At 42.4% G+C, this 27,024-nt stretch overlaps 9 protein-coding genes across 9 annotated transcripts; 5 read left to right on the top strand and 4 right to left on the bottom strand.

Annotated features, from left to right (window-relative positions):
• Positions 1–145: 145 nt before the first annotated feature.
• K450DRAFT_201932 (uncharacterized protein) lies at positions 146–1,750 on the top strand (the record flags this gene model as incomplete). The annotated part of the gene is made up of 2 exons (XM_051584680.1): positions 146–475; positions 557–1,750. The coding sequence occupies 2 exons, from the start codon at positions 146–148 to the stop codon at positions 1,748–1,750; spliced, it is 1,524 nt and encodes a 507-aa protein (XP_051441602.1).
• A 1,836-nt stretch (positions 1,751–3,586) lies between these two features.
• Positions 3,587–6,386, top strand: K450DRAFT_274620 (uncharacterized protein; the record flags this gene model as incomplete). The annotated part of the gene is made up of 2 exons (XM_051593131.1): positions 3,587–4,728; positions 4,793–6,386. 2 exons carry the CDS (start codon positions 3,587–3,589, stop codon positions 6,384–6,386), a joined length of 2,736 nt encoding a protein of 911 aa, XP_051441601.1.
• Positions 6,387–6,491: 105 nt separating this feature from the next.
• K450DRAFT_256364 (uncharacterized protein) lies at positions 6,492–9,097 on the bottom strand. Its single transcript, XM_051591498.1, has 6 exons — positions 8,949–9,097; positions 8,676–8,866; positions 7,973–8,602; positions 7,578–7,904; positions 7,206–7,493; positions 6,492–7,122 (listed from the first exon to the last, which is right to left on the bottom strand). The coding sequence occupies exons 1-6, from the start codon at positions 9,070–9,072 to the stop codon at positions 6,598–6,600; spliced, it is 2,085 nt and encodes a 694-aa protein (XP_051441600.1). The 5' UTR covers positions 9,073–9,097; the 3' UTR covers positions 6,492–6,597.
• A 967-nt stretch (positions 9,098–10,064) lies between these two features.
• K450DRAFT_256359 (uncharacterized protein) lies at positions 10,065–10,811 on the bottom strand. Its single transcript, XM_051591497.1, has one exon. It carries the CDS (start codon positions 10,745–10,747, stop codon positions 10,190–10,192), a length of 558 nt encoding a protein of 185 aa, XP_051441599.1. The 5' UTR covers positions 10,748–10,811; the 3' UTR covers positions 10,065–10,189.
• A 169-nt stretch (positions 10,812–10,980) lies between these two features.
• K450DRAFT_256357 (uncharacterized protein) lies at positions 10,981–11,597 on the bottom strand. The gene has a single exon (XM_051591496.1). It carries the CDS (start codon positions 11,521–11,523, stop codon positions 11,194–11,196), a length of 330 nt encoding a protein of 109 aa, XP_051441598.1. The 5' UTR covers positions 11,524–11,597; the 3' UTR covers positions 10,981–11,193.
• A 5,214-nt stretch (positions 11,598–16,811) lies between these two features.
• On the top strand, positions 16,812–18,418 carry K450DRAFT_120959 (uncharacterized protein). The gene is made up of 4 exons (XM_051583944.1): positions 16,812–17,171; positions 17,254–17,602; positions 17,676–17,863; positions 17,950–18,418. The coding sequence occupies exons 1-4, from the start codon at positions 17,013–17,015 to the stop codon at positions 18,286–18,288; spliced, it is 1,035 nt and encodes a 344-aa protein (XP_051441597.1). The 5' UTR covers positions 16,812–17,012; the 3' UTR covers positions 18,289–18,418.
• Positions 18,419–18,929: 511 nt separating this feature from the next.
• On the top strand, positions 18,930–22,895 carry K450DRAFT_256344 (uncharacterized protein). The gene is made up of 21 exons (XM_051591495.1): positions 18,930–18,980; positions 19,057–19,313; positions 19,402–19,451; positions 19,518–19,632; positions 19,694–19,820; positions 19,904–19,984; positions 20,043–20,376; positions 20,440–20,487; positions 20,600–20,693; positions 20,758–21,137; positions 21,210–21,232; positions 21,308–21,330; positions 21,405–21,433; positions 21,506–21,569; positions 21,646–21,690; positions 21,761–21,816; positions 21,879–22,025; positions 22,090–22,168; positions 22,232–22,361; positions 22,435–22,644; positions 22,725–22,895. The coding sequence occupies exons 2-21, from the start codon at positions 19,090–19,092 to the stop codon at positions 22,782–22,784; spliced, it is 2,319 nt and encodes a 772-aa protein (XP_051441596.1). The 5' UTR covers positions 18,930–18,980; positions 19,057–19,089; the 3' UTR covers positions 22,785–22,895.
• A 16-nt stretch (positions 22,896–22,911) lies between these two features.
• K450DRAFT_302638 (uncharacterized protein) lies at positions 22,912–23,832 on the bottom strand. Its single transcript, XM_051593776.1, has one exon. The coding sequence runs from the start codon at positions 23,808–23,810 to the stop codon at positions 23,007–23,009; it is 804 nt and encodes a 267-aa protein (XP_051441595.1). The 5' UTR covers positions 23,811–23,832; the 3' UTR covers positions 22,912–23,006.
• Positions 23,833–23,951: 119 nt separating this feature from the next.
• Positions 23,952–26,567, top strand: K450DRAFT_256340 (uncharacterized protein). Its single transcript, XM_051591494.1, has 10 exons — positions 23,952–24,138; positions 24,230–24,313; positions 24,395–24,530; positions 24,593–24,886; positions 24,959–25,244; positions 25,306–25,472; positions 25,540–25,652; positions 25,728–25,948; positions 26,015–26,152; positions 26,224–26,567. Exons 1-10 carry the CDS (start codon positions 23,989–23,991, stop codon positions 26,492–26,494), a joined length of 1,860 nt encoding a protein of 619 aa, XP_051441594.1. The 5' UTR covers positions 23,952–23,988; the 3' UTR covers positions 26,495–26,567.
• Positions 26,568–27,024: the final 457 nt, after the last annotated feature.

Genomic DNA, 27,024 nt, shown 5'->3' with positions numbered 1-27,024 from the left:
CCAATTTTATTGGCCCAGTCTAAGTCTGTCCACAGGAACACCTTGGTTTGCCCGCATGGTCGGATTCACAAAAAAATAACAATAAATGCTCGTTCGCTTCTGTACTATCTTCTTCATTTCCCTTCCGTTGACCCGTTTAGTCGCTATGTCCATCGCTTCGTCTCACAACAGCCCCATAATTGACCATAGAGATAGAGTTGCCGATGTTATGGACGATCCCTTTAATACCGATGCAGACATGGTATATTTTACCACCTCCGCCGACAAAGAGGTTATGAGTCCCGTGCTGGAATCCATGGACACTCCTAGGCACGGTGGACATGATCTTGGTAAAATGGTGGAAGCTTACGAACGCCAGTTTCATCTCAACCATACACACCATTCAATGTCTCTATCTCTTACTCCTGCCATCACTTCTTTTGACCTGATAGACCAAAATGAGAAGTGGCATGAAATCTCTTCCCGAACCAGAGAGGTAAGATTCTTTTTATCATCCTGAACATCGTACAACTTGTCCAAATGCATATTCTGAATTTTTCGTAACTTCGTTACATAGTCAACACCCCTCCTGTCTCCTGCCATCACACCTTCCATGACTTACAGGCACCAGACCATGCACTCTACGCCCCACGAAGATTTTACCAGCTCCGCGAACGATGTGTTTTCTTCGGATGAGATGGAACTCACTCCTCTATCATCTCCTGCTATTATTCCCCAAGAGTCATCGGAGCTCCATTCTGAGAATGTGGATAACCTTGACGCAGTTCAGCGTCACTTGGAGAACTTGGAACAAACCAAGAATATGCTGAAGAAGCAATTGGCTGAACTACAACAACAAGGTCGAGGCGTGGTCAATCAAAGCAATTTAATGAATACTTTATCACAAAGAACGGACATGCAACACGCCATTCGAAACGCTGGTCCCACTAGGGCTTCCAATCGATCACGGATCACATACAGCCCATACAAGTCTGCAAGTCAACCGCGAAAAACTAATACTGACCACCACACAATTCCTTCCGACCCCTCATCGATCAGTATGCCACCACCATTGACTACCTTGAAAGGTTCCTGGTCAATGGTAGAAGATAATTCAATCAACCCCGGAGCCTCCAATACCAAGAGTCCTATAGACCTCAAGCCAGCCACACCTTCATCTGTCATGAACATCAAAACAAAATCAAAAGCAAATCAACCGCGAAGGTCGTCTGTATCTTCTTACAAGTCCACTCCAAAGCTCATACCTTCTGTTACCCCTCGTCCTTCTCCAGCCAAGCCTTCCCCACGGGCTTTACGACCTCTGCTTGTCAGTCCAACGCTTGATGTATATTCCTCCATTGAGGATGCTGCCAAAGCATTGGAAGCCAAATCAAACTACCAAAACCTTCGCGAAGGCAAGACCGATGTCTTGGGAATCAAGTTTTCTCCTGGCATCAATGCTGGCTTAGAAAACCGAAGGTCAGCCCACAAAAAGGCAGAGAAGAGAAGAAGAGACAGTCTCAAAGATTGGTTCAACAAGCTTAGAGATGAAATCGTCACAGACATGGATGAGGATATTAATTCTTCAGACGATGAGGGTTCTGTTTCCAAAGACGGTTCTCAAGAAAAAGCTATAAGCAAATTGGCAGTATTGAGTAAAACCTGTGACTACATGAAGCGACTCAAAGAAGAGCTCAAGAAGAGAGACGATCATATTGCAAGTTTGGAAGAAAAGTTAAAGTTATCTAACACGAGAGTGACCTTGGGTTAACTGCACTAGAATAGTGCGACCTATTTTTTACTCTGTCCTTTTTTTTTTCTTAAAAAAAAAAAAAATTGCGCATGGTTTTTGTAATATGCTTCTACGTTTGAAAGGAATAAACTGCATTTCTACTTGTAATATAACGTTGTTGTGGTCGCTGTAATTGTCAGTATTTTTTCATGAAAAAAAAAAATTAAACAAAAATAAAATAAAGTAAAATACGCGATCTCCAGTTCATCAGGAAGGCTGGGCTGTGATTGTGGAGAGTAACATGACTGAACATGTGCATAAAGAAATAGCATAAATTTACAACAACTTCAGCAGAAAGTGAACTGAAATTCGATTCGTCTACGCCTTTCATGAAACATCATCAAACACCTTATATTAAAGTTGCACATTGCTTTACGTCTGTTGCCATATAGGAAACATTGTGTGGGGATAAAGAGCCTTAAATGTCATGTTACTGCAGCTTTTCAGCTGGAGTGACGTACCATCTGTGCTTGCCACCGTCGAAAGCGGTGGCAATTTCCTGGGGCTGAATGTGTGGGGAGAAAAAGTGAGACAACCCAAACCTGTAAATTCGCTTGCTGCGAACGCGGCAAAGTTCAGCTCCGTCCATACCAATACACATGTTTAAGAACCTATTTGGAAGTCGCCATGTTTCATTATGTGTATGGTGGGCAGTAAGGAAAAGAAAATGTAGGGGCAGAGGGTATTCAGCTCACGGACCTTCGCAGTACGTTTCCATTTAAACTAGGGGCATCGATCTTCAACGTCATTCAGCGTCATTATACTAAGTTTAAAGAAAGATCAACATAATGGCTGTATGGCCTTGAATAAGCCTTGCTCTAACCTCGTAGCAGTGCTGTAATCACATTGGAGCGGTGCTGTGTGTTCGAATTATTCAGCTGTGGCAGCTGATGACTCGTACAGTAATATCTATAGCGAAGATAATTGACCCCTTGCACCCATATTATCTCAGAAAATTTTACTTCGAGCTGTCACTGGAGTGAATGACAACCAACGTTATGGGCCGCAAGCAACATGACAGCCATATATTGTTAAGAAATAAGCATTTTGTTATACCCGATCGTCAGAAGGTATATTTGGTGTGTTTTCAAAGTACCTCGAAATTTTCACACACCCATGTTAAATTCAGATTATTTTGGGCCATTCCACCGAGTCAGTCGGAATACCATTTCATGGTCATCGCTTTAACAATTTCAATAGCTTTTAATCCCCCACAGATGGTATGCATCTATCTCTATGTCCCATAGTCAGAACTCAGTAATTTATAAAAGAGAGCAATGATACCTATAGCCCTTTGAGAGCTAGAAGATGGCCAAGTCCCCACAAAAAAAATTTTTTTTAAACCTTATTGCATCGGCGGAATGCAGTGTATTGCTTTTGGATTTCTTACTAAATCTATGGTTTCTTGCGGAGCATCAATGGTACATCATAATAGCTGATGGTAACAGATATATTGAAACTTGTCTCGAAGGCTCATCATGTTCCAATGGTGTCAAGTTGGCTAACATAGTTAAAACCATTTATAGGCTGCAAGAGTACCCCGGATACAGGAAAGTCGTTGGGGTAGAGCTCACGCTGCAAGGGTATCCGAGGTTGCCTAAAACTTTAGGCTCCGGTTGCTGAGTTTGGTTTGGCGGGTATATTCTGTGACTCGTGTGACCAGCATGACCAATCACAATGCATAATAACGCCAAAGTACAGATTATACCCTCCGGAGTATGAATTGCCTCCGCCCACTTCCAGGCCATTATAAAGGAGCGCAATCCCCCGTCTATATTTTGCAATTCTTTCTACTTTCCTACTCTTTCTACAACCATGTCTTCCACTTTGGATATAAATCCATCAATATCCCGAAAGCGCAAAATAGCCCCTGCTGAACCAAAAATAGCATTAGGAATGACTGATGACTGGTCACAGTATGTCGTTCACTCCCCACTTTCATCTCCCAAATCAGCTACAGAGGAATCCTTCCAGACTGGCACCAAAAATTACTGGGGAATGTCTTTGAAGGAGCTCCTAGAATCAAGGCGCAACTCTATCAATGTTGCATCTGTAGCTAGAGCTAACTCACAAGCTATGTTTATTCATTTTGAAGGAAATGATGTCGAGTCTTGTGAGTCAGCCGTCGAGCCTAAACCTAATCCCGAGCTGTTGTCGTACTATCAGAATATATTGAAAGAGCGTCAACATAAGGATATGGGTTCTAAGATCATAACCTCCATCCCAAAAGTTCCCGAGTCTATCGCTTCATCGTGCCTTTCAGAAAGCATCCAAATTCCAGCTGGTCTGCCCAATACCCCTGAGCTCTTTAGCTCTGACACCATGGAGATCTACCACACTGATTCTGATAATGATTCTCATTGCAACTTCTCGCTCGCAACGGCGTTTCCGGAAATGGACTTTGGTCTAAAAACAGAAGAGACATCAAATGGAATGGACGCACTATTCTCCGATCTCTCTGCTGCAGCTGCTGTGTTGAATGATTCGGATGCCTCTGAACACTATTTTGATGGCCGTCGCAAATCTTCAATGGCTTCCTTGACGGGCAACATGGAGGATATGGGATTTCAAACGGATCTTCCACTGCTTGCTCACGTTCATAAGCGCAGAAAGTCTATCCATCCTTCACCGCCTATGTCCCCCGCACACACACTTCCTTCACTCTCCCCTTCTCCGTCACCATCCATGAGTAATCCCATGTTTACTCAATCTCTATTCCCAACCGATACCACGGATGCCTCAACAACAAAACACCCATTTATATTGCCGGCCGAATTAGACCCTAATACGCTAACAAGCATAGCTCTCAGATGCATTGAGCCTGCAGTTGATGTTGAAAGGCTCAAGCCACTGGTGACGAAATACATGAACATGCGATCACCTGCAACCTCCGGTGAACGCACTGTTATGATATTGACAAGCAAGGTAGCTCAAAAAAGCTATGGTACAGAGAAAAGGTAAACATCATTATAATGGACAAGAAAAATTGGGCGGGTTGACTGATCTGGTTTTCTGTCATAGATTTTTATGCCCTCCTCCTACTACTCTTTTGTTGGGCTCCTCATGGTGGACACCAAACCATGATAGCGAAAGCACTGTTGCTGGCAGCAGTCAATCACTGAGCGCACCCAAGATCAATATTTCCATTTCAGGTGAACCAACGAGTCAACAAGGCGTATTGGAATGGCATACACAGTCGTCCGATACGTCAGCTGGAACTGATAATGTGTCGAACGTCAGTGGTAAATGTGTCTCCAAGCACTTGTATATCAACGACGCTGACGACAAGCGTAAGCGTGTAGAGTGTTTGGTCAACATTCAGCTTGCAAATGGAAGAAACCTCGGTACAGTGGCTGGCAACAGCATTAAGGTCATTAGCAAGCCTAGCAAGAAACGCCAAAGCGTGAAGAACGTTGAGCTCTGTATTCATAATGGATCCACCGTATCTCTCTTCAACCGTATCCGATCTCAAACTGTCTCGACAAAGTATCTTGGTGTCAACAACTCTCAAGATGCTATCCCAATGAACTTCCACCGCTGCAATAGCACAGGTGCTGCCAAGCCTACTAATACGTCCTTTGTGGCTCGAACAGGCTCTTGGGATCCGTTCGTTATGTGGATTGTCGATACCACTCTTGGCACCTCTACCGCTGCTCGTGTCCCTCATGATCCAACCTCCCCTCTTCCTGCTCCTCCAGCCATTGCCGTTCGCAACCCTACAGATGCCCCTCTTCCTATTCACTATAACCAGCCTGTTGTGTTGCAATGCGTTACCACTGGTTTGGTCAGTCCTGTCATGGTGGTTCGAAAAGTTGACAAGGGTAGCATGGTCGTCGGTGGTGTTAGAGTTGCCCCAGGTGCTACTCGTGCCGGTGGTGAATGCGCTGATGAAAGTCTAGGAGATCCAGTGTCTCAACTCCACAAGATCGCCTTCCAAATTGTTCAAGATGCTCCTGCTCAACCTGATAACTCTGAGCCCTTCTTAAGCGGCTTCCATTTGCCAAGGTCATCTGGTGGTGCCACTTATCTGGCTTGCATCAATGATGCGGTCGGTATGCATCGTGCAGCTGGACCTCGTATGGCTGCCAAATTTGAGAAGAAGAAGACGCCATCTGTGTCATCGACTGGAGAAGATAGACCTAAGGCTGTACGCAAGAGACGAGCCAATCCCGATGCCCTTTCCAAGAAAGCTTTGGGTTGCGCATGGACTGAGGACGCTTCTGATGCTTCCGTATGGACTATTGTTGGCACCGACTGTGCAACTTATAGCTTCTGGGTTCCTCAAGAGTCGTCGTTCAGTGATGCGTTCAAGGGTTCAGCCGATTCCGCTCCCCTTGCTCCTTTCCCCAATGTCAAGTCGCTTACTCTCCATCCCAACAGCTTTGCCACTCTTCAAGGCGATAACTTGACCCCAGACCTCTCCATCTGGTTCGGTGGATGCCCTGTCACAGCCGAACTTCGAGGTCCTCAAACCATCACTTTTGCCATTCCCAGTCCTCATCAACTTGCAGAATCTGCTGGTGTAGTGGATGACAATGGCACTAAAAAAATTCCTATCCTATTGGCCCGCCCAGATGGTGTTGTCTATCGCACAGGCAAATACTGGATACTGTAAACAACAGCGTGTAAACTTTCAACCCCCCATAGTACAATTGTAAATTTTTTTTTGGTTCGTTTGTTTGAAAAAGAGCAATAATATTTTAAGCATGGTTTAATTATAAGACCAAATGCAAAAGTGTCGTGTTTCTAAATTGATATTTTGTACAATAAAAGCAACAAGTGATTTTGGATAATGATTTCTATGCAACAAAAAAGAAAAGTCGAGGTTACATGCCTCTGAAGGTGTTTTTACTGGCACTACGTCGCTGTCTTCGGTCAGGTCCACCAGCCGATGACGGTCCATTATCTCTCTTCTTCTTGGATTGCAATTTGAAAGACATTTCCATACCACCCATAGCCGTTCGAGAAACACGGTGGCCATCGTTGGATTTGGATGCAGTAGCGACACGATCACCGAAGGATCGTCGCATATCCTTCTTGGTAACACCAACGGCTCGTCCAGAATTGCTGGTATTGCCCATACGCATTTCAAGTTCTCGCTTTCCTGCCTTGGTCTTCTCCTTGGGAGTCCATCTCTCATGTGGCTGTGATCGAATGGTTGTCTGAATGGCCTTCTTACTGCGAACATGACCTCCTCGTTCTTTACGAATCTTGGAGATGATATCATCATCACTGTCGCTATCGCCCGACATTCTCTGGCTATCGTCAGAGTCCACATCTGAACCGTCTTGTTCGTCTTCAGCATCTGACATTTCCTCATCATCAGATGGAGCATTTTGTCGTTCCTTTTTCTGTGAATAATAAAAGACAGAATGAGTAACATGCCCAAACATTTTTGGCCAATGGAGCAGCATCCACTCCCTCTTTTACTTACAGATTGTGTAGGATGAAGTAACTTGTACTCATTAGATTCTTGGTCCACTTGGAAGTCAGCATCAGCAAACATATCCTTGAAACGATCATCGTCCATGGGATTAACTTGTCCTTCCTTCTTGGCCTTCTTCTTCTTGCCTTCATCAAGCAGTTTCTTGGCCAGTTCCTTGTTAACGGCTGGAAGTTTGTTGGTGGCACGAATACGAGAGGATCGTTCTTTCTCAATCTTGTCCCGTACAATGCGCTCACGGTAATCATCATAGGCAAAGGGATTAGCAATCAACTTGGCCTGAGGAGAAAGGTGTGGTTAGTGTCGGTACTATCGCTGAGACATATTCAACCTACACCACCCCCAAATCATACACTCTCTTACCTTCTCATACAATCTCAAATCGACGAAGAAACCATGCATATATGCCTTGAGGGTATCAGTACCAATAAGATGTTCAAGACCAAGTGCGTTGAGCTCCTTGCGAGACACAAACTTGTAGTCATCATAGATGTTATGAGATGGGTTCTCCTCCATCTCTTCTGTCAAGTTATCCAAGAAAGATGCCCATTTTGGTGCAGGGCCAAGTTGAGGTATATAGTAGGCACCCATCTGAATACCCTCATTAGCCGTGAACAGCAAACCACTATTATCAACTGTGCAAACATCATTGATATCTGTTTCAGGTTCGATAGATGTGAAATGTGCGCCCTAAGATAGGAATTAACATTAGCAGTGTGCTTTACAAGCAATAGGGCGCCATCCAAAAAGACACTTACATTAAGACGATCCCAAATTTTGACAATCTTGCAATCAGAAACGATGACCTTGCCAGAGCTTTCTGATGAGCTCGCAGAGATACCGTCGTGCCAATGAAGAGTTTTGATAGGGAACCCGTACTGATGATCCTTCACAAGCCATGGCACATTCGATCGCAAATCGTATAAAAGAGTGTGTCCAGTGTTTGTTCCAGCAGCCAAACTCAAACCATCATGGCGGAATTTGAGAGCTGATACTTCCAGTGCGGTCGAATCTGTATTACCGAAGGTAGCGGGAACTTGAGGTTGCAACAAACCGACACGAGATCTGGATCGAGGATCCCAGAACTCGACGGTTCCTTGAGCTGTACCGAATCCGAACAATTGATGGGCAGGGTTGACCTCTGTGCAATTGACACCAAGGTCTGAGTCGGTGGCAATGGGATTCAAAAATCGTCCTTGCTCTAAATTGAGTCGATAGACTTCATTGCCTGCTGCGCCCACCAAGAGATCACAACTGGGGTAATGATATGCGAGATCGCGACCGAACTTTGGAATACGAGTTCTGTAGTGAATACCACCTTGAGCCTGGAACTCTATTGATCTGTCGGTTTGCAGATGAACGGTTTTGGTCCAGTCATCGGATAAAATCTACGAACCGGGGTTAGTGGCGAGAAAAAAAGATGAAAGTAAGAGCATATGCAATTGTGCAGAGTGTGCCTACCTCAAAGTTGACGTTTTCAGCGTCGGTGTGTCGTTCAAATTTCATGGACATTTCAGCAAACTCGTAGACTCGCATTTGTGGTTTGTATACACCGGTTGCAACAGTGTAGTTGCCATCAGCCGTACACTTAATTTTGTTGGAAGCTTCTGGGAATTCAAAGTCTTGAATCAACTCGATTCTTTGTCTGTATTCTATAGTGCAGAAGTTAAAAAAAATTGAGTAAAGGTTAGTGTCATTGGCGTCAAGTGCCTAAAAGCCATGTGCAAAGCATACCGAGATCTTTCTTGAGGGTCTTCTTCTTCTGTCTAGCCAACCAATCGGGAATTGATCTAGATCCCAAACCGCCAGAAACGGTGTAGATCTTGACATTGTTTGCGTTGCTTACTTGCAAAACCATGTTAAAGGTTCAATGATCAGCGCAGGTAGTTTCTACTAAAAAAAAAAAAAAAAAAAATCTCGAAGAAGTAACAATTTCTCGTTGGGTGTGACTGTGAATTCTCTTTCCCCGCTTGTTCTTGTTCCTACACCCAAACTGGACGGGCTCATTGATGCTTTGACTAATCAAGTCTATCAGGATCTCACACTTGGTGAGTGCGAGACAACCAAAAGCATGTAAAGCACAATAAATTTAACTCTGCATTGTGAATTTTCTTCTTTTTTTTTCGCGGTGGGTAATTAAGGAAAACAGTGGCAAAGTGTCAACGTCGTTCCTAACGCATACAATGGCAAACCTGTCCTGATTGCACAAGATCCTGATAGACCAGTACGTTTATAAGCGGCATATTAAAGAGGGATTATCATTTTGTTCTAAGAGATACACTCTGTAGGTGAATTCCAGGCGAATTATTATAGCCGTGTCTGAGGGCCAATTGTGGACCCTGAAACGGTGAGTAGACATGATATTGTGAGAAGAACATCAGACCAAGGTGGGTCGTCCATCCCACCTTGAAATGCGCTTTGGTTGTGAGCAAAAACACTAATGCAACGTTCCACTATGCTACAGGTTTGATGGACTCTTTTCTGACCTTACCACGCTTGGCTTATCGAATCGCACAGATATTTCATCGTTGACGTAAGAACGACTGACGCTGAAATTGCAAAAAACCACTGCCATTCATTAACGGTTTATTCATGCGAGCTTAGAACCGTCACCTTAGCAATAGTCGCACAAGATTCTACCACAGCGTATTATGAGATATACAATGGAATGAAGAAACCTGGTGATTTGGAAGCCATCAATGAACTATTGACTAGCACCGAATGATTGGCATACAACGCTCTGAAATCATGCTTAGATGTGCATTCTATTAGTAACTCTTAATAGCTGAATTACAATAAGCAAAGGCGTCAACATGCAAACGTAGGCCGGGACTCTTAACCACATTTTTATGCTGTTTCTTTACACCTTAGAGACGTGAGAACTACATGGTACAATATCCAATTTTATGTTATATTGTTTGATAAAGTATTAATTTACAGTACAGGACATGATATGAGGTGTTTATAATGATACATTATATCAGTTTTCTTGATTTGGCGGCACTTTTAGCATAGGCAATGATGCTAACAGCCGACGCAACCATCTCCAGCAATCCTATTTCTCTGAGAGCACGAATGTTCCATCGACCAGAGGCTCTCCAGTAGGCCATTGAGTGAACCCATAGCTGAGTGATGTTTGCAATGGATAGGACGGTCAACGACATTTGCTCAATCTTCAATTCGCGATATATCAATGATAATAAGCTGAGACCGGCAAGCGACATGTGTAGACCACCCAATGAACGTAGCATATCGGTAGCTACGGGGGCCACGACCGTCTGATGTGATTGTTGAGTATATCTTCGCAACAAAGAATAAGGTGAGGTCAACAAGTATCTCGCAGCCATAGAGTGATGTAAAAGGTTTAACAATAACGGAAGATTATTATTTTTGAAGATGAATTGTATCATGGCTGTGACAAAGGATTGAGCATGGCCGGAAAGCAATGACATTGTCGAAGCTGGTCGGGACACAGCTTTGGGCGGAGCCAAGTCCTTGTCTGAAAGGTAACCGCTGTCTGCAGAGTTTGACATTCGCCGTAATTAGCTGAGCAAGCCGCTGCAAATGGAGTAAAGAGAGAAAAAGTCTTAGCCAAGGGGAGTTATTGGAAAATCATAAGGTAAACCCATCGTCCTCCAGCTTACACCGCCAAATTTGTCACATTGAAGCTGACTCGAAAAAAACTTGCCCATATGAAAATTTTCTACGCAATGGACACAAACTAAGCGCTACATGACAAATCGGCATCTCCAAACTAATGGAATCGTTGATGATGGTAGTAAAGGCAGGTCAATTTAATAAAAAAGTTCAATTACTAATTTTCAAAGGTACTTCTTCTTTTCTATTACGAAAAGACGAAGACCACAGGGTATACACAATTAATTAGAGGGGTGAATAAGTACAAGGAAATACTACAATATAACTTTGGGTAGTGGTATAGTCAGAGACGGAGGGAACTTGCAGTGGAAAGTCGTATTGATTAGGAGAAGAGAGATAGTCTGCGGCTGCGTCTTTTCGACTTTCGGACAGACTCAATTATTTCATAGCCAAGACTGTCATCTTCGTCGTCGCTGTCTAGGACAGGCGGCCGGCCGCTATTAGCTTGGGTATAGGGTCTGTAGATGGATTGGTCTTCAAAAAATCGGCCGCCTCGATCATAGTCCAATTTTGAATGTGTGTAGTAGACCACTCGGGATGTATCGAAGCGAACCCCCTTACTGCTGACAGAGCGTTTTCGAGGATATGCAATGTGATCCTCTGATGTTGTGTGTGGTGATTTGGAACCCAATCCAAATATATTAATAAACATAATGTTGATGTAGACGGTTGATATTTCAAATTGTTGTATACGAAAAGGTCATAAAAGAAAAAAGAGCAATGGGGAAACGTAAGTTGTGGAGACAGGGTAAATTTATATATACCTTTTTAGCCACCAAAAAAAGGTTTCACATTTCCAATTTCCAATTGCTTTGTCACACCGATAATTTCCGACCAATCCCAGCCCATCCTTCCCCACTTTCACACCTATTTTCATTCCCACAATATGCCTGCTTTCTCTCACAAGAGCTTCCATGAGACCAGCGTATTTCTTTTCGAATAGCATAAAGCTTTTATTTCTTATGTAAATAAAGTATGTTCACTGTAATCTTGCGAGATCGAACTATTGCAATAGGAAGAGAATTCGTAAACAAATGAATTGGTGTAATTACAAACCCGATCGAAGACGATTGGATCGATTTATAGCAAAGGTTATTCCTACTTGTTCAAACAAGCTCAGAGGTGTTTCAACGTAGTTTTGGTCACAAGTCCTATTCTCCGGACAATGCCTATAGGGTTTGCTTTCCGTTGACGCTGTGTATGCGTTGAACACCATCGGGCTGAGGAAAAGGGTCTGCGTGAGGGTTTCCATTGAGCATTTGGCTCTGTTCAGGTGTCAATCTGAAAAGGGGTTGGACTTCTTGTGGCGCTTGAGCAACTGGTGCCACTGCATTGACATCTGTCTCGTCGGCGTCAGCCATAATTTTGTTGGCATATGCCGTTGGAGCTCCGTTAGTCAGCCGGGACGAACATACGATCAATGTTAGTCCAAGAAGTAGTCCGCTGGCTTTCATATTGGTTCTTTGTAAAAAGTGATAGTTGCTTGATCATTCTGTATCCCCTGAACCTTCTATTATATACAGCATTGGAAAATTATTTTATTCATTTACTTCATGCTACGACGGAATACTTCAGGGCATATCGACATTAAGGTCTCGGAGAACTATTTATTTCTAAAAAGTCTTTTTTAAAATTTCTCCCCCTTGACGTTTCCGCCAACACCTATATTTTTTCCCACAATTCATGTGATGGTCAACTTCTATGAACGTGTTTCTCAGCGTTTCTTTCCGTTGGCTCAATCCCCGACGTGCTCAAATTGAAACATCGAACCACAATAGACGGAATATTTTAATAGAGCAAGGCACCACTTGCCATTGGTCCCGCATCTATATGATGTCAGGCTTAAACTAATGGAAAGTAATAGGTTTCAGTTAGCTCAGTCATTTGTGTCAAAGGTTTAGCATAAAGCAACACCTACACAATGCAACACCATGCACAAGAGTATTACCCGCGCATGTATATGAAAATGAAAAAAAAAAAAAATCATATATGCTTAGTCAGTACACACAATATCTTTTATGGCAGAGTAATCTTGCCTTACTACCTTGGTTTGAATAGACATCTTTTGAGCGTTTGACAGGCAAACAAGCTCTGGCAGTCACGCCTGAATTTTTTTCCAGAAGGCGAACTGTTGCAGGCCATATCCGAATAGCCCACAGTTGGAAATTTTTTTTAGGCGGAGTGCTTTATGCGGCTAATTTCTATCTCGCGTCTATCCATCCATCCATCCATCTCTCCTTTTCCTTTTCCTCTCGCATCCATCCTCAATCTTATGGTAAGCATCCATTTCCCATCCACATTGGCTATCCTCGCAAGACTGGTATGATGACAGGATGAAATTTTATTGCTATTAAACCCAGCTCTTCGAAGTGCCTCGACCATGAATCTTGTGCACTCTTGAGATCACTACAAACTCTGAGCATCTACCAGCTTGCCATGAAGGATTAGCCAAAATGTCAAATTATTTCCTCGTGTTCGGTTATACTAAACTATATACAATCTTTAGCTCCATTTTACAGGATAGACTATATGGCGTTATACTATCAAAATCAGGTAAGCTAATGCCACTAGCTTATATTATTTATGCAGTTATATAGCTTAGTTTCCCACAATAAAAAAATGTCTTATGAACTTGATAATTTGCCACCGTTTCAATTTGTCATTGTGTTCTTGACTTGGTTCCTCTTCTGAGATGGAGATTATAGTCGCGCCGCACCATGAATTCACGAGCCCCAATCGATTTGACATTCGCCACGACGAATATTGATCTGCAATTCGTGGTCATCGAAAAAAAAAATTTTTTGGGCTGTAATAAAGGAGGTTGAAATGGATTGGCGCATCGTACAACACTACAATAAAAAGGTGTGTAACAAGTGCAGCAATGTTGTGTCGATACCAAAATATTACAGCCGAGGCGCGCACCCAGGGTGAGCGATGAATCAATTTGTATGAAATAAATAACATCACAAGTCTCCCCAGTTGCTTGTTTTTTCCTTCATTTGGTCAGTCACCCGGGGGTAATGGACATTCTTCAGAGCTGGGCCAAATTTCAAGCACCAAATAAAACACAAGGGTGCACAATCTCGGTATCTTTCAATGGCCAATCGGGGAATACCAAGAGATTCAGCCAGCTTATTTTGGCGGACTAATTCCCGGAAAAAAGAACCGCAGATCCCACCACTTGACCTACAACCTTGGTATCAAGGAGGAACAACAAGGAGGTGTAATGTATGGAAAAGATAAGTCAGTGTGGTATCGAGCTAACTCCAAACTTCTCACTGCAGCCAGTTAAAATGATTTGCTGACTGTCGGAAAAACGAATTGGCTCGCCACAGTGCCATTGTCGTTTATATTGAATATTGGGGGTCCTGGGGGGAGGGTCAGGGAGAATGAGAGGGGGGGGGGACAAAGAGGAGACAAAGCTGGTGACGATGTTCAGCCTCCTACCCAACTCGGCAGCCAACGAGAATTTTGAGAAAATTTAGATTTGTGTAGGAATTTATTCTTTTTTTAAATGCGAGCGTAATGTTATGTACAAAGATAATGTCAATAAGAAGGTATAGAAGAAAAAAAAGAACACATTGGGAATGGGTTATAAGACGGACAACAAACATCTAGAGTATATACTGAATATGTGGGATTTTTGTTCCTTGGTATTCTCTTTGCTTCATGCTTATAGTAAGGCTGACAATATTGTTCCTTTTTTTTCCCCATGTTGCCATCATGGAAAAAGTCCATAGACCAGCTGGACCCTTACGAACATTTTAGAAGGAATACCATAGTGAAGAAAGGAAATCGATCAATTCCTATCATCGTAAAACATGCGAATAGTCATGCGCAGCAGAATATTGTCGAAGTTTACAAGAAAACGGGATGATTGTTTGGTGTTCTTAACCGCGGAAACCGATTTTGCAGTTTGTTGTTATGGGCAAAAAGTCGATCGAGTTTCTCTTGTCTTGCAATTTCTCTTGGTCATTTGCCATCCACCCTTACAGTACCTTTTTTTTAAGTTTGATCATCCCAAGCGCGGCCCAAGTAGCGGCAATGTTGAGAGACAAATTTTTTGGTAAATGCAGGTCCAGATAGAACTTGGGTTCTTCTACTTTTTCTTTTTACAGAGGCAGGCAATTCGATTGTTTGTGTTGTTGTTATGTATGTTTAAGGCCAATTCCATGATCATCAGCTGAAGAAGGGGAATATTGGATTGTTGTCTACGCATAGAGAGGGCAGTCTGATGAAGCGTGCATTTTTGAACCACAAAAGTAACAGATTTTGCCCTTGTTGTGGTTGGCGGGTGAGTGCCGACATTCGTGCTTTGGTTGATGTGTAGAGGTTTGAGCAACGTGTGAAGTCTTTGATGGAGGAACCATTTTAATGTGAGTGTTTGATGAAAGGGAGAGAGAAAGTAAACGAAACGAATGGATGCCTTTTAATGGAAGCTCAATTTATATATGTCATTTGGTCCCCGCGATGATGACTACCAAATTGGCACGCCCCGGCCCTGCCTGCCAATTGCATTTTCGGCGCAGTCAACTTTACTTTAGATGCGTTCCCCCCCCCCTCGCTCTCGACTTTTTGCGACTGCTTTTTACCACCGAACCTCTTGCCTTTCCCCCCCCCCTTTCTTGAAGCCAAGTAGTATTAGCTATAGGAAACCGAGTGTTAAACCGAACCGAAACAAAAAGAAAGCGCTCATGGAAAAGAACTTTTTAAGTATAGTGTGTTTGGTCGCTACGCCAAGGTTTATCGTTCGTTATCCAAACGTTGGCAATCTTGCGAAGTATGAAATAATTGGTGACAGTTCGGGATCTGGAAGCTGTTCGATGGAAGAGATCCAGACCCTATTTAATCTCAGCAGTGACCGAACCACGCGTAGAAACAAGCTTGCTGCAAAAATTTCCATTAGGTCACAGTAAATAATGGGGGTGAGATTTTGGTACATGAATGAAATATTACTTGTTAATGACCCTTGGCGCATGTCTTGGGACCTCAAGTTGTTGGGCGTCAACGAAGATAACCTTTGAATGTGGAACCCTGAAAAGACATTCACAAAAATCTAACTTTTACACATAAAAACTTTTTACGACAACTACAAACAAATTTTTCGATTTCATCATTGATCCAATAAAGGAATTTGAAGATGACAAGCAATCTGCAGCGACCCCAAAGTAACAAAACAATGATGAAAAAAAAAAAGGTTGTGGATCCACCACACTTTAATATTAAAGCATGTCCACTCATTATGCTTTATCTTTGGTCAAATATGGGTCGGTGGACCCCATTGTATGCTCTGATGGACGATCTTTTTCAAAAGGTTGTACACCACATCTTATTGCCTGCTGTACACAATCAAAAGATGGTAAAAAGAGCACTTTGTTACATTTCACTGTAACTTTGGTGACACTTGTCTTTAAGGTGGCTCTCTTGCTAATCGTACCGGAGTTTTCGCTCTTTCTTGCATCTTCGATGTACCAAACATGTTTAGAATCATTCAGGGTCGGCTTATCGATAGCCAACATCTTTGATCAAAGAGGAGGAAGGGCCGTGTGTGGTCTGAGCTCCGCAACGCTGTGCGGGACGTGAAAAAAAATGCTACCCACACTTTTTTTTTTTGGCCTGCTGGTAAAATCATTTGCAATTGATTCAAAAAATCGAATAAGGATTTCCTGATGGAAAGCGAATATCACCTGAGAAAGTTGAAGGCTGACTTGGCAAAGCAAACTTTGATGTCCATGCATCAACTAATTGAACAACATTCCGAGGATTTCGACCTTCAGTCTTTAATCCATGCCATCAAGCCCGAACTTGCCAACAATCAACGGCAATCCGCCAAAGATGCTCGAGTCAGCTATGAAAGACTGTATAAGCAGACCCGAGATAGATATGAAAAGTGTGGAATAGACTTTGATGATCACTGGGTAAGTTCCATTTTGTTTTGTCTAATGGACTGTGGTGTTTTGTCTTGTCTTGCCTTGACTCAACCTTTCTTCCACATAACAGCATTGGACTATCACTTGGCGACAGGCCATTTCCTACAAAGCGCTCGGTGACTTGTATGGTGTGCAAAATGTTGTCGAAAATACCCATCCTAGAGCCAAGAAAGCCATCACTCAAATCTTTCAGGACGATTTGTCACAGTATATGCGTTGGTACCCGTGGAGATGGTTCAGCAACATGCAATTCATTGGGTGTGGCGGTTTCTCTGCTGTTTACTCTGCTACCCTTCGACTCCCTTTTCTCCAAGCCAACACCGAATTGAAGGTGGCTTTGAAGATTGTTGATGACAAGGTTTTGAATGAGGTAAGCATATCATGTATGGACGCGAGCCATCCTGCACCTAATTACAATGTGAGTTGACCATCTTTATTGTTGGCCCTTTCAGATTGCCGTTCAATCCAGAGCTTTTTTGGCTCTTCTATTCAGTGGTGTTACTGTCTGTGAGACGACGGGTGATTTGATGATGGTGATGACCTACGCTCAAGATGGTAATTTGGAAGATCACTTTCAGCAAGATCCTTTGGGAGATTTAGATTTGAAAACCATCACTGGCACGATCACTCGAGTAGCCATTAACATCGCAAGTTTACATGATGAGATTGGCATGTGTCATCGCAACATTCATCCGCGTAATGTTATCTGTGCCGAAGAGGATTATTTCTTGGTGGATTACCGCTTTTCTACTGCATCTAATGAAGCCACCACTGTTACTCAGGCTGCTAAAGCGCATTACGGTAAGTAAAACAACTTACTTGCCTTACTTTATCCGGACATTCGACCTGACCTTGCTGCAATTTGTGTTGCTAGGACGTCTACCCTTTATTGCTCCAGAGGTGAGCGATGGAATTTATACAGAGAAATCAGACATCTATTCCTTGGGGATTATAATATGGCAGCTGGTCGCCAAGGTGGTATTCCCTTCTCCAGAGATCATGCTCAGTAATCCAGAAGTATATCGCATCGAACCAGTTCCAGGCGTGCCAAAGTGGTATGAGGTACGTGTCTTATCTTACTATCAATTTTTCACGACATCTCAGGTAATCCTGTCATCGAGATTAAATTAAAACCTTCTTGTCATTAGGCATTATATACGGCTTGTCTCGAGCCCAACCCAGCAAATCGACCAGACGCAGATGAAATATGTAGCATTGTTCGATCACACAATGAAGATATGCCGGAAAAGAGTCCTCTGGATCCTCAGGTTGCTGAATATGTCACCCAGAGAAGAAAGGCTTGTGATGAACATTTGGCGAAAACGGCTGTGACCATTCCCGGCTCCAACAATCCACGAACTTCCACTACCAGAGTTTATACTTTGGCAAGCTTGCCACCATTAGATTCATTGGTTCGATTGCATTTTACTAATAAGCCATTCGACATGGCGTTGTATGAAATAGAGGACGAAGACGATAATATTTAGGATGATGTGCTAAATACTCACCATTAGTAGTTTTAGCCTTTTCCTCGGTTATTTTGTCTCTACCTTCCCATATCATTATTCTTGGTCATGATCATTCATTGTAAATAAAATATACAATTTCTAATTAAGATTTTCTTAGGATGCTTATCATGGACGGAAGAAATTGAGTATGCCATGCGTCGGGACATGCCTGAGTGCCTTTTTTTTTTTTCTAGCCAGTTTCTAAATTGAACCTACCAAAGGCATGAGTATGTTCTTCTACCTTCGGTATTATATATTGAACTATGGTTGGAAGACGCAGGGACTGTTGGATTAGCTGTGCGCATGATCACACTGGCTATCATGCCATGTTGTTCGAAATCAAAGTAATCACTAGCTGGTAAGACACCGTTCTCATGATAATTGAAACGAACACGGGAGAGTCGTTTGATCGAGAGATTACCTATGCGAGTTCGGTGAAACTTTTCATTACAAAATATTTACTACTAAACATCTGGAGGGGCTCAACATGATCCTACTTTTGTTTCTCTGTCCATGATGGTAAAATTTGGCAGAATTCTCTAATTTTTAGGTTGTTTGCCATGTTAAATTTTTCTCTTTTCTTTCATCTGCCGATGTATTTTTCTATGCATTCCCCACATACAACCCAAATTCCATATTGTCAGCCGCAGAAGAGATATCAATAAAATAACGTGAGCAGTTATATACCATCCTTATCTTTAGCCGTGTATGTATCCTTTTTGTTTCGTGTAGCTGATTATTCCTCAGTTTACCCTCATTCTCCCTTTCTTCTCTTTCATCATGAGTAAAAAGGACGAACACTCTGTACAGGAATACTCTATTGAAAATACGGTTGTCGATGACATGGATTCAAGCATTCAACAAGTCTTGAAAGACGAAGCAGTTATTAAAAACCCTGATATCACTGAAGAGCTAGAGCATGCCGATGAACTGGAAGATCAGCCTATCGATATTGTACGGTCGACTGTTCGTACGGTCGACAACCCATCACTTCCTGTCTATACGTAAGAACTTACTTCATACCACATTCGCCGAGAGCGATTTGGCCATACATATATGTTTTGATGACACACTTTTCTTTAAACGCTATAGTTTTCGTGCTTGGTTTCTGGGAACAATATTTTGCATCTTAGGAGCGGCAGGTAATGCAATGTAAAAGTATTCTATACTAATCTCATACTCTCTTTCTGATGCCCTTCGTCATTTAGTATCTCAGTTCTATTTCTTTCGATCAAATTCTTTGGGATACTCTTCCTTCTTTGTCACTTTGGTCTCATATCCGTTAGGAGTGCTTCTCGCCCGCATTCTTCCTAACAGGGAATGGTAAAGGAAATTTTGCCTCTGTTGATACTACGTTTGCCTCGCTCACCATATTTTACCGTAGGTCAATAGGCAGATTTAGCTTCAGTCTCAATCCAGGACCATTCAACATTAAAGAGCACTGTCTCATTGTCATCATGGCTAGCACTGGTGGTGGTAGTGCATATGCAACTGACATTTTAGCAATTCAGGTAAGAGGAGCGTTTGTCAGCTGCTAGCAAATCGTCACCATGAAAATATGATTTTTACCGATGCGGGCTTTTTCCATTGACAGGATTTGTATTACCAACAAGATCTTGGTCCCCTTGGCTCTATCCTGTTGCTGATCAGTACGCAATGCCTCGGTTATGGAATGGTGAGCAGACGGTTTGATACCAAAGAGAAAGCGGAAAATGGGCTAAATAAAATCTCAGGCTGGCTTCTATAGGAAATTCTTAGTTAATCCTACTGCCATGTTGTGGCCAAGTACTCTTCCCTCTGTATCACTGTTCAACACATTTCATGAAAAAGATCCTTACCTACTAGGCGATCGTGACGAAGAGAAGGACCAAGAAGAGCGACAAGGCATGAGTCGCATGCGGTTCTTCCTTATCGTGTTTGCTTGTACTTTTGTATACGAATTGTTCCCGACACTCATATTCCCTGTGCTTTCTTCGGTTGCTGTACTTTGTTTGATTGGAGGACCGGGAAATATGGTTTTAGCCTCGCTAGGCAGTGGCTTCTCTGGTGTAGGGATATTGAATTTCGGTAAGGATTCCATCCACGGTACGTTTACGAAAGTAACTCTGTAGTCATCATGAATACTTTCAGGGCTTGACTGGAATGCAGCTGGAGCTACTGGTCCACTATTCACTCCATGTAAGTAAATATTGAGAGGCTGAGATGAAAGATGTCGAGTGAAATATCATACTTTACACCGCTTTTGGATCAGGAGGATTTGAAGGATATTGATTAATTGCCTTTGATTCAGGGTGGGCTCAAGTTAATTGGTATATTGGTGCTGTCGTCATGGTTTGGATTGTCTGCCCAGTTACTTATTTTTGCAATTTGTGGAATGCAAAGAGGTAATAGCCAGCGTAGCGGGAACCGTTCATGAAGGAAAGCAATAGGAACTAACTAGTGTTTCAGTTACCCTATATTGACCACCAAACTATTCGACAAGGATGGAAATGTTTACAATCATTCTAGGGTGATCAGCGATGGATACTTTAATGAAACGGCATACGAAGAGTACAGTCCCGTTTATATGACACCTTACAACGCAATGATGTTCGCCCTTTCTTTTGTGGCGCTTACAGCTTCAATCACTCATGTTCTATTGTATTATGGATCAGATCTCAAAAAAGAATTCTGGGTTTGGGGTAAAAATAAGGAGCAACGAAAGTATGAAAGAGAAGTTGGCATGGACATTCATGTGAAGATGATGCAAGTTTACAAAGAAGTACCGTTCTGGTGGTACGCTGTTGTGTTTGTCGTCACCATCGTTATCAGCATTATCGTCTGCGAAGGTATAAACTTGTCAGTTGGTTTAGAAAATCTAATATGACAGCATTTACTAAATTTTTACTGAACGTCGACAGTGTATCCTATTCATTTACCATGGGTAAGCAAACATTGATATATTATCTTCAATTCTTTACATCTGTTAATCTAATTGTGTGTTGCTTTTTGTTTGCAGTGGGGATTGCTGGTGGCTATTGGGTAACCTTTGGTTTATGTAAATGTTTACGTTGTGAACTTCTCTTGCTGACATTCCACTTCTCTGGTTACCATAGCGTGGCATTGTTGTTAACGCTACCAATAGGTACGTAAATGCTTGTCGCGAAAGGGATAAGAGCCGTAAATAATGAATGACAATGGTTCAATTTGCTTGCAGGTATCATTCAAGCTATTTCAGGCAGCCAACCTGGATTAAACGTCATCACGGAGATGATATGTGGGTAAGTGATGAATGATGCCTAATGAAGATTGAGAGAAGACAGCCGCTTAGAAACTGTGATTAAAGCTTTTATTTAGATACATGTTGCCTGGTCGTCCAATTGCCAATGTCACTTTCAAATGGTATGTAATATGCCCACATTGCTACAACTTTGAAACTACAGCACATTGTTTAATGAACCAATCTACATAGCTATGGATATATGGCGATGGCTCAATGTTTAGGACTGGTATCTGATCTCAAATTAGGTAGGTGCAAATACTTGCACATATGATGATAACACAGTGCTAAGCAACAAGCAAACAAATAGGATTGTACATGAAAATCCCTCCGAAATGCATGTTTGCCGCTCAATTTTATGGAACAATACTCGGTGGTATTGTCAACTACGTAGTCCTCAAAATCATCCTGGCAGCCAAACGTCCAGTGTTGCAAGGAATCATACCAGATCCTACAGGTGAGAAATTTAGATACAAGGCTTGTCATTTTGTTTGAGGTCATATTCACAAGTTGTTACCTAGGTCAATGGACTGGCCGTAGCTCTAGTATCTTCTATGCCAGTAGTATTATCTGGGGAGCTGTTGGTCCTGCTAGACTTTTGTAAGCGAATGAATTTGGGATCATACCGGCTGAACCGCACTAAACTTACACGCTTTTTCGCAGTGGTCCGGACTCGCAGTTTCCAGGTATGAATTGGGCATTCCTGGTAGGGATAGTCCTTCCTCTACCTTTCTGGTTCCTTTACAAACGTTTTCCCAAGTCAAAGATTCCGTGGAAAATGGTCAATGTTCCGGTAAATAGCATAGAAAACTTCGACACTGTAGATTGATGAAACCTTTATAACCTTCCGATTCTCGTCATCACAGGTCATTTTAGGCGGTGCTGGCTTTGCTCCACAGGTGCCAACCAATATCCTCATCACATCCTTCATCTGTGGTTTCGTCTCTCAATTTTATCTGTATCGTCGTCATCACTCGTGGTGGGCAAAGTATAATTATGTCCTCAGCGCAGCCTTGGATTCAGGAACATTCATTTGTAGCTTGTTTATTTTCATTTGCATTAACGGTATCAACTCGGTAAGGAAGAGACTTTTCGCATGCTATGCTGAAGTATACCTTATATCTAATCCTAATTTGCAAACATGTACGCTCCCTAGTCTGTCCATTTTCCAACATGGGCTGGTAATCCCGAAGGCAATGTAGAGTATTGTGAATGAACAAAGCACTAGTGTGGGTGCCTCACACAACGCTAGAAATGTTGGCAGGCTCCAACTAACACACACAAGCTCCGTACATTAATTAGATAGTAGTATAGTCGATTGTACACATTGTAAACCTTCAAATACATGTCTATTATGGGCCATTTATTTTGAGGTTGACTTGAATGAAAGTGCAAGATACTTTTATCTATTTGTATATTTAACATTTGGTTGAAGAATTTAATTCTTCTCCACCCACTCCCGAACAGCACGAGCACCAACATGCTGACCACTGACAGTGCCTTCCATGACATCTCTCAACATGGCTTCTCTTCTTTGCAATTGTTGAACATCGCCAACTTCTTGCGACGTCTTGAGATCATCGTAAGTCTGCATAAAAGGTGGTCGGTTTTCCTGGTGGACCAAAGCACTGAGCTTGCTATCCAAATTCTCTCTTGTTATGAAGTTGTTGGAGTCGTGATAGATAGCAAGTAACTTGTTGAGTCGAGCATCGGATTGTTCGCGCTTCTGAGCTCTTAAGTTTTCAAGTCGGTGTGCGTCCCGGGCGGCCAAAGTCTCGGATTCAGTAGTTGGTAAAGCTGAATCAAGCTCAAGTTCATGTATAACTTCTTGTTCATGAGAAATGGCAGCTTGTTTTTCACTAAGCAACTGTTGTCGTTGGGAGTCCAATTGTTTGAAATTTTCTTCTTGCTTTTGCAAAGATTGCTGTCGTCGTTGTGCATGAGCAGTCAATAATTCTTGGGCATACTCAAATCGCTTAGAACGAACAGCTTCCCGATATGCGTTCATGCCAGACTTTGATTCGGATTTTCGCTGGGCATTCTCACCACTCGGTAAATGTGAAGCTAGGGTAGTTTCTAGCGGGGTCTTCCTTGATGGTTTAGGGCTGTTGCGAGTGTTGACAGGAGCATTGAATCCTGGAGCATATCCACGTCGTCCAGGTATATAGTCTGAGCTAGATGATGAATAGCAGCGAACGCTTCTTGCTGGGAAAGCTCTTAAAACTCGCTGTGATGGATTCATAATGGAGCGAAGACAAGGGGAGGACTAATTTTTTTTGTAAACCTCAAATGGAGCTCAAAAAATTGGGAAATAAACAAGCGTAGCGGTCTCTGAATTATTTGCCAGTGCAAAGCCACCCACCCTGCCTAAGCGCTCGCTCTCTGTCTCACCAGCACAAACCTCATTGCCCGCATCAACCATGTCGCGCGAATCAAATAATATAGCTGTCCTAGGCCAAACATTACACCAAAGAGTGGCTTCAAGTCGTGTTTTAATGGTTGGAGCTGGAGGAATCGGTTGTGAACTGCTTAAAAACCTCGTCCTCTCGGGATTCAAAAACATAGAAGTGGTAAGCACTATCCATAGCTAGTAGGACTCGGTGAAATAGCAACATGACTATTTCACAGATATGAACGTTTTTCTAATATGTTATCAAACAGGTGGATTTAGATACAATTGACCTCTCAAATTTAAACAGACAGTTTTTATTCCAGAAGCAGCACATCAAAAAATCAAAGGCACATGTAAGTTAACGTATTCAATGCAGATACCCATTGCGTTCATGATGATAACTCAAGTATTTATATATTGATGATAAATTAAAGGTCGCGAAAGAATCAGCTCTAAAATTCAACCCAGCCGCAAATATAACATCACATCACGCTAATATCAAAGACAAGGAGTTCAGCGTTGAATGGTTCAAAGGATTTGATCTTGTTCTCAACGCTCTTGACAACCTTGGTAAGCTCGATTTGAATGGAGAACGCGAAAGTATACTAGCGCTCAACATGGTGAAATTTCAGATGCTCGGCGGCATGTAAATATGATGTGCTTGGCTGCGGATGTCCCTTTGATCGAATCTGGTACAACTGGTTACTTGGGCCAAGCTTATGTCATCAAGAAGGATGTCACTGAGTGTTTTGACTGTACGCCGAAAGTCACGCCTACGACATATCCAGTCTGTACTATACGAAGCACTCCCAGTGCTCCAATTCACTGTATCGTTTGGGCAAAGAGTTACCTATTTAATCAATTATTTGGAAACTCAGAAGAGGAAGAGGAAGAAGCATATCAGAAAGAAACATCTGACGAAAATGGTATGTTCAATCTTTAGATGAAAAATCAGCAACTAATACATATTAATATCATATGAACGTGACCGTGAATAGCTCAAGAAATAGAGGCTCTTGCAAGAGAAACCGAGGAGCTGCGGAAGATAAAGGAGGCCATGGGATCAGATGAATACGGCAAAGCAGTATTTGACAAGATTTTTACGGGAGATATTCAAAGGCTTCTAAGTATGGAGGACATGTGGAAAAATCGTACCCCACCAACACCACTTTACTATGATGAGCTAGCTGCTACTATGCAAGCTCAAATGACATCTGATGTCAATGGGCTCAAAGACCAACATACATGGAACGTCCGAGAATGCTTTGATATGTTCGTGGACAGGTACGTTCCTATGGCAAAGCTGAGAATAGTCAACGAAAGTTTATACTAAATCACACTCCAGTTTGACGAGACTTTCGACGCGATTGCTTGATGCTAAGAAAGATAATCCCACCAACATTCTTGTGTTTGATAAGGACGATAACGATGCGATGGACTTTGTTACCGCAGCCAGTAACTTGCGATCCACCATATTCAAAATTGAACGCAAAAGCAGATTTGATGTTAAATGTAAGGCTGTTTATATATGCTATGACAAAACATTCGTTAGTAGTACTAACAACTCTCTTAATTACAGCCATGGCTGGTAATATCATCCCGGCTATTGCAACTACCAACGCAGTCATTGCTGGTATCGTAGTTATGCAGGCATACAAGATACTCAACGGGCAGTTATCACAGACCAAAAGAGTAAGTGGGGAGAACTGCAAACTGCTCTCATTCATTCTATACAAGGTCTGGTTACTTATTTTGCTTGTTCATCAGACTTACCTCAAGCAAGTGACTCGACGTCCGGGATTACTTGTACTTGAAGCCAATTCTGAACCACAAGCAGACTGTGCAGTATGCAGGACGAGGAATATTGGGCTCAAGATTGATATTCATCATACAACACTTCAGTCTCTGTTGAATAACGTTGTCACGGCTTCCACAGAGACCGGAGGTCTTGGTATGAGCGAGGAAGTCACCATCTTAGAAGGAGACAGGTATTGCTAGGATACGTAAGTACGTACTGGCCATCAACAAATATTCTAATATCTTGATTACCCTAGATTATTATACGACATTGAATTTGATGATAATGCAGAGAAGACATTAGATGCGCTAGCATTAGAAGATGGAAAGATTCTTAATATCAAAGATGACGAAGTCGATGACGATACCGGGGTTAATCTGGTTCTCCAGCATGCGTAAGTCCATATACGTTAATTGTGAAGAAAGCATTCGTCATAAACCTTGCATCTAATTAATTTTACCTCAGAACATCGGTAACGCTCAAAAATGGTGCATCCTTCGAGCTTTCTGGACCTACACGACCGGCGATTATGGAGCCAGAGTCTCTTGGAAAGCGTAAGCGAGAAGAAGGTGACGAGATGGCCAACCATGCCAAAAGAGCAGCACTTGGCAATGGGTCAGTTCCAGCGGCTTCCACATCACAAGCAGACAATGGCGTTATTGACCTTGACGACGATGAAACAGCCATAGATGAAGATGGTAGAACAGTGAAGGTTTGGGTTCTAGAAGATGACTGAGCGGACATTGTAGAATACTATGCTCGCTCAGAATAAACTCATCCACGGTTATAACATAACTACTTTGTATATACCCATTTGTCTATTACTGTGGCAATGATTGCTTTAAGTGTGCCCCTCTAGCCATAAGTGTGAGAGACATAGAAAAGGAAACATGGTTAAAGGAAGCCGCCATGATGAATGGAAAATACCCCGACAATCTGCTGTCGTGATAAGCGTCGAGGAGCGTATCTCGAGCGTAAGGCTCTAATGCGTTTACTATTTATCATAGTCTACTTCAAATAAGATTACAGCAGCCATGAAATTGACAATTCAACATCGCAATTGACGGTATAGTATCCAACTTTTAGGATATTACCTGTTTCTTTAGCATTATGGCCAGAATATGAGTCTTCAAAGCGTAAGCTTTTTATATCACTGATTTCACGTAAAGCATGATGGGTCATTGTTAAAAGAAGCATGAATATTATGAAGAAATGGAAAAACGAACAACCGGAATTTGATAATACCTTGTGAAATGCCGCGAGATA

Source organism: Umbelopsis ramanniana (assembly GCF_025399195.1).
Source record: "Umbelopsis ramanniana AG unplaced genomic scaffold K450scaffold_62, whole genome shotgun sequence".
NCBI lineage: Eukaryota > Fungi > Mucoromycota > Umbelopsidomycetes > Umbelopsidales > Umbelopsidaceae > Umbelopsis > Umbelopsis ramanniana.
This window is presented reverse-complemented; position numbering and strand designations above follow the sequence as displayed.

What these genes read in the sequence shown, in the direction of transcription:
- K450DRAFT_256364 (XM_051591498.1), bottom strand. Translation starts at nt 9,072, where the DNA reads ATGGTTTTGCAAGTAAGCAACGCAAACAATGTCAAGATCTACACCGTT. An exon ending in CTGAAAACGTCAACTTTGAG is followed by an intron (nt 8,603 to 8,675) that starts GTAGGCACACTC and finishes CCCGGTTCGTAG; the next exon opens with ATTTTATCCGATGACTGGAC. An exon ending in TACTTCATCCTACACAATCT is followed by an intron (nt 7,123 to 7,205) that starts GTAAGTAAAAGA and finishes TATTATTCACAG; the next exon opens with AAAAAGGAACGACAAAATGC.
- K450DRAFT_256359 (XM_051591497.1), bottom strand. Translation starts at nt 10,747, where the DNA reads ATGTCAAACTCTGCAGACAGCGGTTACCTTTCAGACAAGGACTTGGCT.
- K450DRAFT_256357 (XM_051591496.1), bottom strand. Translation starts at nt 11,523, where the DNA reads ATGTTTATTAATATATTTGGATTGGGTTCCAAATCACCACACACAACA.
- K450DRAFT_120959 (XM_051583944.1), top strand. Translation starts at nt 17,013, where the DNA reads ATGCGTTGGTACCCGTGGAGATGGTTCAGCAACATGCAATTCATTGGG. An exon ending in ATGACAAGGTTTTGAATGAG is followed by an intron (nt 17,172 to 17,253) that starts GTAAGCATATCA and finishes TGGCCCTTTCAG; the next exon opens with ATTGCCGTTCAATCCAGAGC. An exon ending in GGCTGCTAAAGCGCATTACG is followed by an intron (nt 17,603 to 17,675) that starts GTAAGTAAAACA and finishes TTGTGTTGCTAG; the next exon opens with GACGTCTACCCTTTATTGCT.
- K450DRAFT_256344 (XM_051591495.1), top strand. Translation starts at nt 19,090, where the DNA reads ATGAGTAAAAAGGACGAACACTCTGTACAGGAATACTCTATTGAAAAT. An exon ending in CAGCATTATCGTCTGCGAAG is followed by an intron (nt 21,138 to 21,209) that starts GTATAAACTTGT and finishes GAACGTCGACAG; the next exon opens with TGTATCCTATTCATTTACCA. An exon ending in GTTGTTAACGCTACCAATAG is followed by an intron (nt 21,434 to 21,505) that starts GTACGTAAATGC and finishes ATTTGCTTGCAG; the next exon opens with GTATCATTCAAGCTATTTCA.
- K450DRAFT_302638 (XM_051593776.1), bottom strand. Translation starts at nt 23,810, where the DNA reads ATGAATCCATCACAGCGAGTTTTAAGAGCTTTCCCAGCAAGAAGCGTT.
- K450DRAFT_256340 (XM_051591494.1), top strand. Translation starts at nt 23,989, where the DNA reads ATGTCGCGCGAATCAAATAATATAGCTGTCCTAGGCCAAACATTACAC. An exon ending in GATTCAAAAACATAGAAGTG is followed by an intron (nt 24,139 to 24,229) that starts GTAAGCACTATC and finishes GTTATCAAACAG; the next exon opens with GTGGATTTAGATACAATTGA. An exon ending in AGAAACATCTGACGAAAATG is followed by an intron (nt 24,887 to 24,958) that starts GTATGTTCAATC and finishes GACCGTGAATAG; the next exon opens with CTCAAGAAATAGAGGCTCTT.